Below are 14464 nucleotides of genomic sequence, written 5' to 3'. Positions count from 1 at the left end.
AGGGATTACAGGACCCTGCCTTCATCGCAAGAGGTTGTCAGTTCGATGCTCAACGTAGGCATTGGAGGCCGACAGCGTCAGAAGAAAGATCAAAGTGCCTTTTACGTATTTTGTTGCATATCATGTATCATTTGTGTTCTTTATGTCATGTGTGGTTGTACATAAGGTCAGTGGTGGTTCTGTCCATCAGCTTGGCGATGTCTATAATAGCGAGGGTCGGTTCGAACCCAGGTGTTGTATCATGTGTATTTTTTTTTCTTTTACGTCATTTCATTGGGAAATCTAGGTCTTCATTAGAATAGAGATTGCTCAGACGTGTTGTCGGATGCATGTTAGTTTTATGTGTTAGCGATAATATAGCCTCAGTGTTATGATAAAATTACCATTCGCTATATGTCACGATACATCGCTTCGCGATAAACGTACTCGTTTCTATCAAGTTATAACGGGCAGATGCCCACATAACAAGACCACAACAAACATTTATAAACTTTAATGTAATTCATTAGTGTTATTTAGTGCGCCATTTCCGATCATCATTAAGGTTGAATAAACCGGTTTGTGAGTTAAATATTTTAATTCGAATGTGTTCTCATTTTAGTTATGTATGCCCCGCTTCTCCTCCCCTGTACGCCTTTAAGTTTACTTTAGTTCAGTGCCTATTTATTTCATACTTCTTGACCCATGTGCGACCCTGTAGATTCCATGCCGGTGCCATTTTAAAAGGGGGCGGGTGCAGTATCCAGTAACAGAGAATTACAATAATTTAAAATCTTCCATCTTTTTGATACTTTTTATTTGCTTTTTAGCAAATTATTAATTATAATCAGTACATGTTTCATTCTCACTTGAGAACATGTTCAGCTGTTGTTAAGCTTAGGTGAATCGCTAAGTTTCTGAATACATTATTTTCAGGTACATTGTTCCTCTTAAAGACTATTTGAATATAAATTAAATTAAAATTATGTTAAAATAATGTGGGGGTTAATGGGTTAATGAAATGAGACTGGATGAATACATAGTCTGCTTAAAAACTATAAAAGTTTCAACTCTGTTACACTAAAAATATCTGTTTGTCTTCCCGTTAAAAGGTTTTTTTTAAAATGATTGGCTTCTTGACACTGTTCAAATTATTGTTGACTGTTCATTTCATTCACTCCTTTCACGTAGGCTGTTATTTATTTTGAGCTTGCTTAATGTGCCCTAAATTGAGTCTAATGCGGAACTTTGAAGCTGATTGCCGGTCAATTTTTGAGAAGGGAGCTTCGTCTTAATTTCTTGGAGTCTTCGCTTCACAATTAATTGTCTCATAAATTTTCAGTCCTCTTCTTGCCTATCTGGTGAAAGACTAAACCAACTTATGTTTCTCTAATTATAAATTCTATATTTCATGATGTATTACTTTCTGATGCAGAGGGTACACTTATCTGTAAAGAATGGCAAACACATTGTGTTAACACTCAATTCTGAAGGCCGTATTCATCTCTTGAAATTTTATGCACATCATTAACATTAGTCATTTACTGCAGCTAATGCCTACTATCTTCTTCAGTTCAATGCCCCACTTTTCTATTAAGGAAACTAGCGCATTAACAATCCCCCTTGCATTTGTACTTTTTAAGGAGGCTACTCCTAGTAAAGATGACAACTGAATTTTGTCCATTGCTAAAATAATGCACAACCACTTCCAAGTGTCTATTGATGATGATATCAGTGGACTCGTCTGTAAGAAGATTGTAATTACCATCACCTAAACCTTCACGAACTACTTTCACAAAATGGGTTTGACACGTCATTTATTATTTATTATTTGCATACACTTTGTATGATGTTTTTTTAGGTCTTTTGATACATGGGAATAAATAATAATAAAAAATAAAAATTACCTAACACATTTCAGTTAAGTTATCGCCAAGTTAATATTAGTACCTAATGAAAAGAGAGAATGCTTTCAGTCTTAGCTCCATCTTGTTGGGATTTCTCCTGCATTACCTGCATCAACTTTGGCTGTTTTGTGGTAATTATAGTAAAATATCTTTTTTTTTTTATCTAAGCTTTTTGTAATACAGTGAAACCTCACTAAGACGTTTCTGCAGGGGACAAGGAAAGAGAATGTATTTAAGCGAGAAAACTTACTATTGAATATACAAATAGAAACTATCCAAAAGGTATATGGAAACACTACATACAATTTTTTCCGACGTGAGGGCATTTGTTGATAAACTTAACCATGATAGATTAATATGGTTGTTTGATCCATGTTGACTAGACTGAAATTTTTTTGTTGAACTGAATGAGAATACATAAATTTAAGAACAAGTTTTTCTTCTATTTTTCTTCTTTTTGTTCCTTAAATGATCATATGCTAGTCTATACAGTGGAGTTATCTTCTGCACTTCCCTCATTTAAACTTGATTCAAAATTATTTTTTTGTGTGTAAGATAAATTTCTAAACTTTCCAACACTCATTAATTTTCCCTTTTTGGCTGAATGTAAGAAATTACAACAAAGACTTCCATCAAATCTTAAAGTACTTGAAAAAAATGTGTATGGTGAGTGTGCAAGAAACACTTCAAGAACATAAATCCATGGAATTTATTGAACTAGCAGATTATATTATTATTATTATTATTATTATTATTATTATTATTATTATTATTATTTAATGACATGAAATTATTACAAAATCTTAGGTATTGATCATTTTTATAATATTTCATAAGTTTTCTTTATTCACTGATATGGTATATTAGGACACAATACTCCTTTGAATTGTAAAAACAAAAGATTGTGTTATATTATTTTATTCTTTGAACTGACCACTGATGAAGGGGAAGGTTGACTTCCTGAAACATGTATGGTTAAATATATAGTTTTCTTTCATTAATAAGTGTATTGACAAGGCGGATTCAAATAAGACTATTTTAAATAGTTCTGTAATACAGAGGGCATTTTACGTTGTGTATCCGCGGGTGCAGTGAAAACTATAGGTCTATCTATCATTTCTAAAGATGAGAAGAAAGTATTAAATGGTGTAAAAAACACGAGCGAACAAATATGAAAACCTTTTCTGTTGAGGATTACAAAACACACTTAAAGGCATGAAAAACACCAGACAATAAATATGAAAACGTGTGCACAGGGGCCAACAAAAATATCAAAGTATTATTGCAGATCATACTCTTTCTAAAACAAATGTTAATAGAAGCCTTTTATTTTGGAGCAGTGGGTTATTTAACACTATTTCTGGTCACACTCATAGACAATGAATTGGAGGTTACATTCGACCATGTGCAACTGCCAGGAAGTTTTGGCTGCCATTTTGATTCAAACAAAACTTTGACCAACCTGAGAGATCGAGTCAAAACTCGAAGGTGCAAGTTTCAACATTCGCGACCTCTGTGCGCGCCAGGCTTATGTCAGTACACTTTCCGACAGATTTTAATTTTCTTTTCATCATTAAGGAATTTCACAATATTTTTCGTATCCATAACTGGGCTATCACAAGACAAATATGCACCACTCTAGTCAATTTCACAAGATTATGTTGTTGATTGTGTTGTGGAACCAGGACGTCCTGAAGAAATGTAAGAAAGTATTATATTTAACCTACAGTAAAACCTTGATGTATCGTTTTTCAAGGGGGAGGGGGTAAAATGATGATGGATGCAGGAAAACGATAAATGCAGCCGACATAAAATAAGGCGGAAGCAAAATAATAAAATACGGGTACTGTATTTGGACATTTTTGGTCATTTAAATATAATATTATTATTATTATTATTATTATTATTATTATTATTAATAATAATAATAATAATAATAATAATAATGGCACGTGGCCTCCGAAGCCGGGTGCAGATCTTTTGAGTTGTCGTGTGATAGGCGATCTATGTGCTTATGAAAATGCAGCTCTACCTAAGATGAATCCTGGTCTGGCCCCGCGGTGTAGGGCGCAACGCGTCCGCCTGTCACCCGGCGGCCCCGGGTTCGATTCCCAGCTGGGTCAGGGATTTTAAATTTTAATGATTAATATCCCTGGCTTGCGACTGGGTGTTTGTGTCATCCTTAATGTTCCTTTCCTCACATTCAACACTTTACTCTTCCGCAATTTCCACATACACGCAGGTTCATAACATATATGGTGCAAGTAGGGGAAAAAGATCTTTCTAGGTTGACGCCCCAAACAAATAGCATTTTCAAAGAAAGAAAAGGAAAAAAAAGATGAATCCTAATGCGTAAGTCAGCGCGCACACACACACAGCCCCTGAACTGTCGGAATTAACCAACAAAAGTTAAAAGCCCCGACCCAATCGTCATCCCTTGAACTGAAGGCCAACACATGCTAACCATTTAGCTGGACATGCTCATACTATACATAACGGTATCAAACCATTGCAATCATGATATTCACAATGAAAATAAAAAGCACGACTTCTACGCCGTTTCATTTCACTTTCCTTACATCTTGTAGTAACTGGAAAACCTGCAAGGTCAGTTCTCTTATTGCAAATTAATGATATTTATGGATATTACGGTGATAACCTGTACTTTGGTAAAGATTCCGTAGACCCTTCGCTAACAATAGCTTAGAGATCCCTCATGGCGCGGCTCGCACGATGTCACACAGGTTAAAAATTCAACATGGCGCGCCTTGGACAATGTCAATGTAGGCTAATGGATGCTGCCAACTTAGGAATTGGTTTCAAGACCAGGCTAGTGAAAAAATTATTGGTTTGGCTTGGTTAGTCCGGCTTGTAACAAGACAACCCTCGCAGAGCGCGCGGCTGTGAGCTTGCATCCGGGAGATAGTAGGTTCGAATCCCACTATCGGCAGCCCTGAAAATGGTTTTCCGTGGTTTCCCATTTTCACACCAGGCAAATGCTGGGGCTGTACCTTAATTAAGGCCACGGCCGCTTCCTTCCAACTCCTAGGCCTTTCCAATCCCATCGTCGCCATAAGACCTATCTGTGTCGGTGCGACGTAAAGCCCCTAGCAAAAAAAAAGACCCTCGCAGGGGCAACAAAGTGGTCAACAGGCCTCTAGCATCCCATACACATCACAAGGTACGACGTGATTAATAACTCTGTGACTAATTAAAACGTACCCAGCGCATGTCGTGACGACTTTAAACTGTGCAATTTTATCATTTTCAACGAAGCTGGCAACCCTAGCCAGCCAATAGCAACACAGAAAATGGTGGCAAATTTGAGTTTTACAGTGCCTCCCTTTTAATCCTTGTAAATAACAATACTTCTAGGGGCCGGTTAGTGGGTCGAGGAGAAGCATTGATGCCAGAAGGCACGTAGTGATATTGCGCGTGAATAACCTGCACACAGCACTCCAGCCTACGAGATCCTTGCTCAAGACTAGCAACTTGTAATCGCTCGTACATTCTCACGTAACAGGTTGCCGCTATTGTATGCTAGAGTATTCAGCTGTCTCTTTAAATTCAAAAAAACTTTTGAGTATATTTTTCTTACGTACAATCAATCCATGCAGAAAAATTGTGGTTGAGGACAGATATTTTTTGACGATCAATGTGATGAAACGATAGTTCAAGGAACGATAGATGCGGGGGAATTTAACATTGGTTTATATGGAACATTTTTGGGACCAAATAAATTGAACAATGGATACGGGGAAACGACAATTCCAGGAACGATGCATTGAGGTTCTATTGTATTATGAACCCATACCAACTTATGCAGCTGTATCATGGACTACAACAAAACAAGAGGAGAGTAGAATACAGGCAGCGAAGATGAAATTCCTAAGAGGTATCAAGGGCAAATCCAGAAAGGACAGAATTAGAAATGTGGAGATAAGGAAAAGGACAGGAATCATGAAACTTCAAAACAGGATAGAAACAACAAAGCTAAAGTGGTATGGGCATATGATGAGAATGGGAGAAGAGAGAGTGCCAAAAAAAAGGTTTTTTCAGAGAAGTTAACAGGAAAGAGACCACAAGGAAGATCCCGAAGGAGATGGACAGATTCAGTGTGGGAGTGCATAGAGATCCAGATATAGGCTACCGTATCATGCGACAAATATTAACCACGCTTCACTGTACCACTCTACACAAAATACATTTCTACCTTCTGAATGAAATGCGAAATAAAAGCACAAACAAGCTCACTCCACTATTCAGCGATCTTGCTGTTAACCGGCAAGCAAAACTGAACATTCCTGACGCTAATGGCTTACTCCCTGAAAGTGCAACTTACCCTTTGAAGTTCAGAAAGGCCGTTTTCTGTAATCACGCAGCTGTGGCGGTGTCTCTTACCCGAGTTGGAAATCACATTCTTTTCACAAGGGATGACAAATGCAGTAACATTTACAGGTCTAGGAAAAATGTGATCGTACTAAGCAGTAATAGCGAAAATTTGTGATGCAATAAGAGAAGTATTTTTATATAGATTTAATACGATGGGAATCGGGACTTTGAATTTACGACGTGCTAACCGGGAAAACATGTTAATGAGGAACGCACTAATGAGGTTTCACTGTGCTATGGTTTTTCACGTAACTTAATTTAGCAAAATGCCAGCGAGACAGTTAACACATTGCTCTCTGACTGGATCATTGGCCACTGGTCTCAACCAACATTTGAATTTTGGAACTCAGATTTATAATGCTGAATATATGACTCGTTCCTAAATGGCAAATTCATCTTACTTAACGTGCATAAGCGTCACTTATAAGTTTCAAAATTAACCACTGATGTGTAACTGACACTCGTCTTGCAATAACAACAGCAATATGTCATATTTCCTCTATGCGTGAATACTTCACCATTAGTAATATAAAATTTAGTTGACAGTTTAAATTGGTTGGCTATTGGATCAGTCCCGTACGAGAGAATCCTGAAAACGTGATGACACGTAGGTGGAAGTACTGCGTCATTGCAGTAGAACCTCAAAAGAATGATAACAAAACAGGACTACCCAATTTTATTGAGAAAACAATATTTTAAACTATAATCTAATCAATGAATATTGAATTTTCACGATCGCGTTGTAATCAAAACCGACTTTCAACCTATTAGGTCATGTTACCTCCTGGAGGTTGTGGGTTTGGATCCCACTGGTGTCTGGTTGGCCATTTCTGTTCTGTACTTAACATCTCTTCAACACGTACTAAATGTACGTAACACAACCTAATAGGTTGAAAGTCGGTTTCGATTATAATCTAATCAGTCTAAAACTAAACAAGTTAAAGTGGCTAGTTTTGTCATCAAATGGATATAATTTTAAAAGTCACTAGATTTGTTGCTAGGCATTAAAATTTACATTTTGTCATCAGAAGTATCTGAAAGTCGCTAAGTTGGCAACACCGGGTGTGGTGCATATTTGTCTTGAGATAGCCTAGTTATGGACATGGAAAAAGTTGGGAAATTAATTACTAATGAAGACAAAATTTAAATCTTTCAGAAAGTGGACTGGCATTCACATCTTTAAGCATGCAGAGTTCGTGCGATTGTTGAAACTAGCACCTTTAAGTTTCGACTCAATCACTCGAGTTGGTTGAAGTTTTATTGGATTCAAAATGGTGAACAAAGTCATTCTGTTGCAGTTGCACATGGTCGAATGTAACCTCCAATTCATTGTCTTAAGAGTGTGACCAGAAAATGTTTTAATTACCCACTGGTCCAAAATACAAGACTTCTATTAACATTTGTTTTAGAAAGAGTGTGATCTGCGATAATACAGTGATATTTTTATGGGCCACCGTGCAAATGTTTTCATATTTGTTGTCTGGTGTTTATCTCGCACCTTTCAGTGCACTGTTATTTTATAAGGCCCAGTGGAAAAGGTTAACATATTGGTTCTCTCATGTTTTCCACACCTTTTAATACTTCTGCTCCCATCTTTAGAAATAGTATCTAGATATACTGTAGTTTTCACTGTACTTATGGATACACGAAGTATGAGGGGGAATCAAATATATGGAAAATGAAAACCTACAACCTGTTTTCCAGTCAACAACAGGGTCAGGGATGGAATGAACGAAGCCCCCATCTTGCGGCGAGGATAGGAATTGTGCCGGCTGCCGAGGCCTGTCGCACTTCTTTGGGGCAATGATTAATGATTGACAGATGAAATGAAATGATAATGGAGTGTCTTACTGGAATGAAAGATGACAGGGAATACTGGAGTACCCGGAGAAAAACCTTTCCTGCCTCCTCTTTGTCCAGCACAAAACTCATAAGGAGTGACCGGGATTTGATACACGGAACCCAGCGGTGAGAGGCCGATGTGCTGCCTTCTGAGCCATGGAGGCTTTGGGATCAAATATAAATGGGATTTTATTTTTTATTTAAATTCATTAAGATACACAAGGCAATAACAATTTATTTTTTCCACCTAGTTTCCTGCTTTGGAAATGCATTTGTGCCAGCGTATGGGCAGCTTTTTGATGCCCTCATCGTAAAAAAGAACAGGGTCGTGTCACTAGCCAGTTGCGCACAAAGTCTTCCAAACTCTCGTCATCTTCAAATTGCTGCCCTCATAGAGCTTCTTTAAGTGGTCCAAACCAATGGAAATCGCAGGACGATACGTTCGGGCTGTAAGGAGGATGATCAAGTGTAATCCAGTGCATTTGCTGTAGCTTGGAGACAGAGCTGCAGTATGGGGCCGCAAACGGTTGCAAGAACCTTCCCAGTCGAGTCTTGGCTTTCGATGGTGCTGCCTCCCTTTTCCTCCGCCACTCCTTACACACACGCGTCCTTGACAATCTTTGATCACCGAACTGTGCAGTCAATCTCTGGCAAATTTCTGCCACTGTAATTCCCTTACGAGCAAGAAATTTTATAATTGTGCGTTGTGCAGTGGAGGGGTGCACCTGTTGCTCTGACACTGTGAGCGTTACTGACGAAACGGCGGGAAATATCTAATGGCATGCTCTCCCCATCCTAACAGTCCCAAAATCCTGTTTATATTTGATCGACCTTCTTAAAATGCCCCCATATCAGAAAAAAATGTATGTAGTGTTTCCATATCTCTGTTGGATAGTTTTTATTTGTGTATTCATCAGTAATTTTTCTTGCTTAACACATTTTTCCTTGCCCCTGCAGAAATGTCTTAATGAGGTTTTACTGTATATCATAACTGACTTTGAATTTAGAAGATATATTAGGGATGTATGGGTGTTCAGAGGATTTTTCAATGATATTTTATCAGCAGTAAACTATCACTAGGCCCAGGAAAGATAAAGTGCAAATGGGTATGAATAGAAAATCTTCAGGCTGATGAAATCAGAAGTACATGGATATCATTTGTGAAAAGTTACCAAGAATGGATAGTCAGCAAATTCAGAATATAGGATGATAATGGGGGGTATTCTGGAATGCTGTAATAGAAACAGCACAGAAATGCCTACGAACAACAGTGTGTAAGGCTGGGAAAATATGAACATCTTGGTGGAATGATGAAATTAGAGCAGCTTGTAAACATAAAAGGTAGCACTATCAAAAATGGCTGCAAACAGGGACTGATGCAGACAGGGAATTGTATACAAAGATGAAAGAAACAGAGCAAAACAAATTATTGTGTGGTCCAAGAAGAAATCTAGGGAAGCTTTTGGTAATAACCTGGAAAGACTTGGTCAAACAGCAGGCAACCTTTCTGGACTGTAATAAACAATCCTAGGGAGAGAAAAGGGAAATGAATAATGCTTTGGTTATATCAGGAGAGCTCTCTGTACATCCTAGGCATCACTGGAGAGATGGAAGGAACATATTCAATAAAAGAAAATCCAACTGCAGAATTCGCAAACATGGTCATGGGGAGAATGATGGCAGTGAAATAATGCTAGAGAAAATGGAAAGAATGGTAAATAAATCACATGGTCGTAAAGCAGCAGAAATAAATGAAATCAGATCTGAAATGGTGAAATATAGTGGGAAGGCAAGGCTCTATATAATAATAGGATTAGCATAGAATGTGAGTAAGGTACCTTCTGACTGAATGAAAACAACTACTGAGGTATTTCACTGATCAATGTACCAGGCAGAGTGTTTACAGCCATTTGGAAAGGAGGATGCAATGAATGGTGAAAAGTAGGTTGCATGAATTCCAGTATGGTTTCAAATCACAGAGGGGCAGTTAGGACCATTTAGTATGTGCGAAGTAACTGAAAAATAGACACTTATATTCATGTTTCATAAATCTAGAGAAGACATATGGCAGAGTACCAACAGAAAATATGTTCAATGTACTGAGGGATTATGGGTTCAGTGGTAGTTTATTAGAGGCAATCAAGAGTATTTACACTGACAATTGGGCAGTAGTGAGAGTTGATGGTAGAATGAGTTCTTGGTTTAAGGTACATGCAGGGGTTAGACAAGGCAATAATCTTTCACCTTTTTTGTTCATAGTGTACAGGGATCTTTAACTGAAATATACAAAATGGCAGGGATGGATTCAGTAAGATGGAAACATAATAAGCAGTTTGGCCTATGCCAACAATTTGGTTTTAATGTCAAATTTTCTTAAAGCCTGAAATGTAATATCTTGAAACTTGAAAGGAGGTGCAGAGAGTATGAAATGAAAATTAACTATTCAAAGACCAAAAGAGTCAGTAGGGAGGAAACCTAAGAGGACTGTATGCCAGGTAAAAAAAAAATACAATGCTGGAACAGGAAGACCATTTCAAGTATTTAGCATGTGCATGTCCCAAGGTGGTAGCATATGAAGTGAAACTGAATCAAGATGCAAAATTCTCCGTCTTTCACCACTTGAGACGTTTTAGATTATCATATCGTCGTTGCCGGGACAAAACCTATTATGTGATAATATTTTTGGCGCAGCACATACATTATGAAGAGCGAGAATGCCTTGACAATATTCACACGATATTGCACCTTAGATGACAGAACCTTATCAGCCAAAGTTCTAAGCTAAAATATTTCACATAGGAGGTTTTGTCCCAGCAGCGACGATGTATCACTAAAAATAATGACATCCTACAAGAACTCTAATTAAAAAACAATAAAAAATAAAAATGGTGATAATGATAATAAAATTACTGGTATAATAGGCAGACCATTAAATAACCATTAAGAAACCTTGCATGTATATATATATATATATATATGTATGCTGGAGTGGACACAAAACAGGACTTCATTAAGGTAAATTCCACATTCCAAATTTCTAGGTGTTTGGACAGAATTGAACAAATATTTTCAAATAGTGAATATGACTTGATAGAATCTGATGTCCTTTAAAGAACGAAAGATAGTGTTCTTTGTTTAACAGCGTGTTTTTTTACAGGTACATTATAGTGTAATATTTATATTGAACTTACATGTTTGACAGATTGAAAAGTTTTAAGTTACATTTAACTTGGAAGTAACAAGCATGAAACTAGCAAGTATGATTGTAGGTACAAACAAGTGTGAAGAACGCCACAAGGGTACTTAGAATGCGGAAATAGTCTAAATTAGGAATGAACTCTGATTAAGCTGTATTGTAAACCGACTTTGGTGGTGGGGTCATGTGAGGCGTACGGAGGAGGATAGGTTTCCTCGGAGGATAATGGAATTGGGCATGAAAGGGAAGGGTAGTAGAGGGAGACCAAGGCAAGGATCGTTAGACTGTTTTTTTTTAAAAAAATTTTATGTTTAAACAATAAGAGGTGTCTAATTGAGGCCACAGAACTAGGTGAAAGTAGAGGATAGTGGAGATGCATGTTAATTCACACAGGCTTGGAGAATGAGTGCTGAAAGGTATAACAGTCTATAATTAAGATGTCTGTACATATGATTCTCCCCTTTCTTAAACTATATTTATAATCAGTATGTCTCACCACAGCAGCAGCGGTAGTTGGGTTTGTAGATTGCTCTTCTTTGTCAGCCGGTGGACGACCAGCACTCCTGGAAGGAAGAGATATGAATGCAGTCTAATACAAGTTGAGGAAAGATGAAGAATGTAAGAAAATAAAAGCAACACATCACCCTCCTATTATTATATATATATTAATAACAGGAAATAAAAATTAGTTTATCCTTAACTATCATGGCAACTGGGAGATATGATAATATTCTATGTAGTGTAACCTTTTCTTGAGAAATAATTCCTGAAGTATTAAAACTGTTAACATTTTAACTCATTCGCCTGGAATAACAATGTTATTATTTACCATGAAGATTTAACAGATGTAAATATTGTTCAACCTCACACTTGAATCATTAAATAAGAAGAAAGGCCCCCAAGACGATATGAATGCATTACTTCTACTATGACAAAAGTAGGCCATGAATATTTAACTGGATAATACTATTAGTTTTAAACACTTACCTATTTCTTTTTCCACCATGATGTTTAGGTTTTCTGTTCTTGTTACGACTGCCAGCATTGTTGCCTTTGTTCTCAGTTTTCACCTTGCTACAACCTTCAAAATTCATTAAAATTAGAATATTTCATAAATTATGTATGAGTGTCATTATGAAATGTTACTAACTTCACTCGCTGAACATTAATATCTCAACAGTGACTTAAAATCCAGTCTGATAAAGTGATCACTATGACGCTTATAAGATGGTGCCAGTTTACTAGCCTGTATATCTTGTGAAGTGGTGTCATTTAGGCAACCTCTCAAACAACTGCAATGTTCTGATTTTGCTGGCATCCAGCAATGAAAGTTTAACTCATTTGAATTGGCACCAGGTCGAGTAGCACAGACGGTAGACTGCTGACCTTCTGAGCTCAAGTAGACGTGTTTGATTTCAGCTCACTCAAGTAGTATTTCAAGGTGCTTAAAGACATCAGCCTCATGTCAGCAGATCTACTGGCAAGTAAACGGCACAAAATTCCAGCTCTGAAAACCATAAAAGTAGTTAGTGGGATGTAAAATCTTTTCCTTTTTTTGTTATTAGTTTTATGTCCCATTAATCCTGAAGTGGTCGCGTGGCATCAGAGACGCCACACTAGATTATTTCTGTCACTGCAAGGAAACTACCAAGGCCACTGACTGGAAATGCCGTCTACCTTTCAAGAAATTATTCACAACCAACATAATAAAGCATCAGTGCACCAGTGTTAGTCTAACTCGTGTGGTAGTGAGTTGTTATTGCACAAGTGTTGAAAGCGTCTGATAGATGCCACATGAACTTCACCATTACAAAGTAAGTTCCCATTTTGAAGTATTATCTTCAATAACAATGCAACAATTTCTTCAGTATTTCTCAAATTGCATGGTTTCTTGCTCAAATATAAATTTTTTATGTTTTTAGAGCTGAAAATGAGTAGAAAGAAGAGAAGACATAACCTTATAGACATTATACTGTATAGGCTTTTGGGCTTACGCCGTGTCAAGAAAATAAGGTGAAATTCTTTACGCTTCGCAGAGAACTGTGCTCTGCGTCATCAGAAGAAAATCTCGACTGTCCACGAGAAAGGCTTGTTAAACAATGAGCTTTTGAAATTTACACCAAGGACAAATTGTCCCCACTTTTACATCCTGGGTTATACGAAATTCCCTGTACTTGCGGTAAGGTATACATCGGCCAAACATGCCGGTCCATTGGTACCTGTATCAAGGAACATGAACGTAATATTTGTCTCACCCAGCCAGAGAAATCAGCAATAGCTGAGCACGCTCTATCGTTGGGTCATGATGTCATGTTCCAAGATGCTTGAGCTCTTACCCACACTAGACACTACAGGTCCAGGATTATACGGGAAGGTGTGGAAATATGTAGAAATTGTAACAATTTCAACACAGACACTGGATACCAATTAAGTAATACCTGGTTGCCAACCATTAAGGATTTACATAGGTAGTTCCCTTCTGTCCCTTCACTATTGTTATTTCGTCTTGGTGTTTTCCAAATTTGTACATTCCTCATCGCCCGATGTTTCATTCCCGGCTTGTGTCAATGTCATACACCTGTCCATGTTATATGTTACGTACACATGTTATGTGAACCTCTTAGACTGATTCTGATGGTTCTGTCAGCTTCTGCTTCGAACGCTAGCGCCGTGCGTCGTCCGGGGAGCCATCTGGTGACGAATGAACATACCATTTCTACTTCTATTATAACATCAAAGAAGGAGTTCTCGTGGACAGTCAAGATTTTCTTCTGATGACGCAGAGTACAGTTTTCTGTGAAACGTAAAGAATTTCACCTTATTTTCTTGATACGGCATGTCATGGCATAGCGGAGCACTGATGCGCAGGTGTGTTGTCTGTGCACCACACGCCCCCTGTACCAGCGGCAGTTGTATAGGAGACCTTGTGAGCAGTGGCTGTGCATGTGACAGGTGCAACATGGAACGTCGTCGTGAGCCGACACCGTTCGAACGGGGTATGGTGGTTGGTGCCCGACGGATGGGAAGTGCGATTTCGGAAGTGGTGCGGGAATTCGACTTCACGCGATCAACCACATCCAGGGTGTATCGTGAATGGTTGAATCCGGGTGTCACCGTCCACAACAGACGAACGATCGGCCGTCCAGCC

At 38.0% G+C, this 14464-nt stretch overlaps 1 protein-coding gene across 3 annotated transcripts in view; it reads right to left on the bottom strand.

Moving 5' to 3' along the window:
• LOC136886409 (uncharacterized) overlaps nt 1–14464 on the bottom strand; it is a 314687-nt gene that overhangs the window by 89479 nt on the left and 210744 nt on the right. For all 3 annotated transcript variants that reach the window (XM_067159198.2, XM_067159185.2, XM_067159191.2), the window contains exons 13-14: nt 12304–12397; nt 11813–11879 (exon numbers count right to left, since the gene is read on the bottom strand). In XM_067159198.2, the coding sequence (XP_067015299.2) occupies nt 11813–11879; nt 12304–12397 (161 nt within the window). The remainder of the gene's footprint in view (nt 1–11812; nt 11880–12303; nt 12398–14464) is intronic.

The sequence above is a fragment of the Anabrus simplex genome, chromosome 1 (assembly GCF_040414725.1).
Source record: "Anabrus simplex isolate iqAnaSimp1 chromosome 1, ASM4041472v1, whole genome shotgun sequence".
Taxonomy (NCBI): Eukaryota; Metazoa; Arthropoda; class Insecta; order Orthoptera; family Tettigoniidae; genus Anabrus; species Anabrus simplex.
This window is presented reverse-complemented; position numbering and strand designations above follow the sequence as displayed.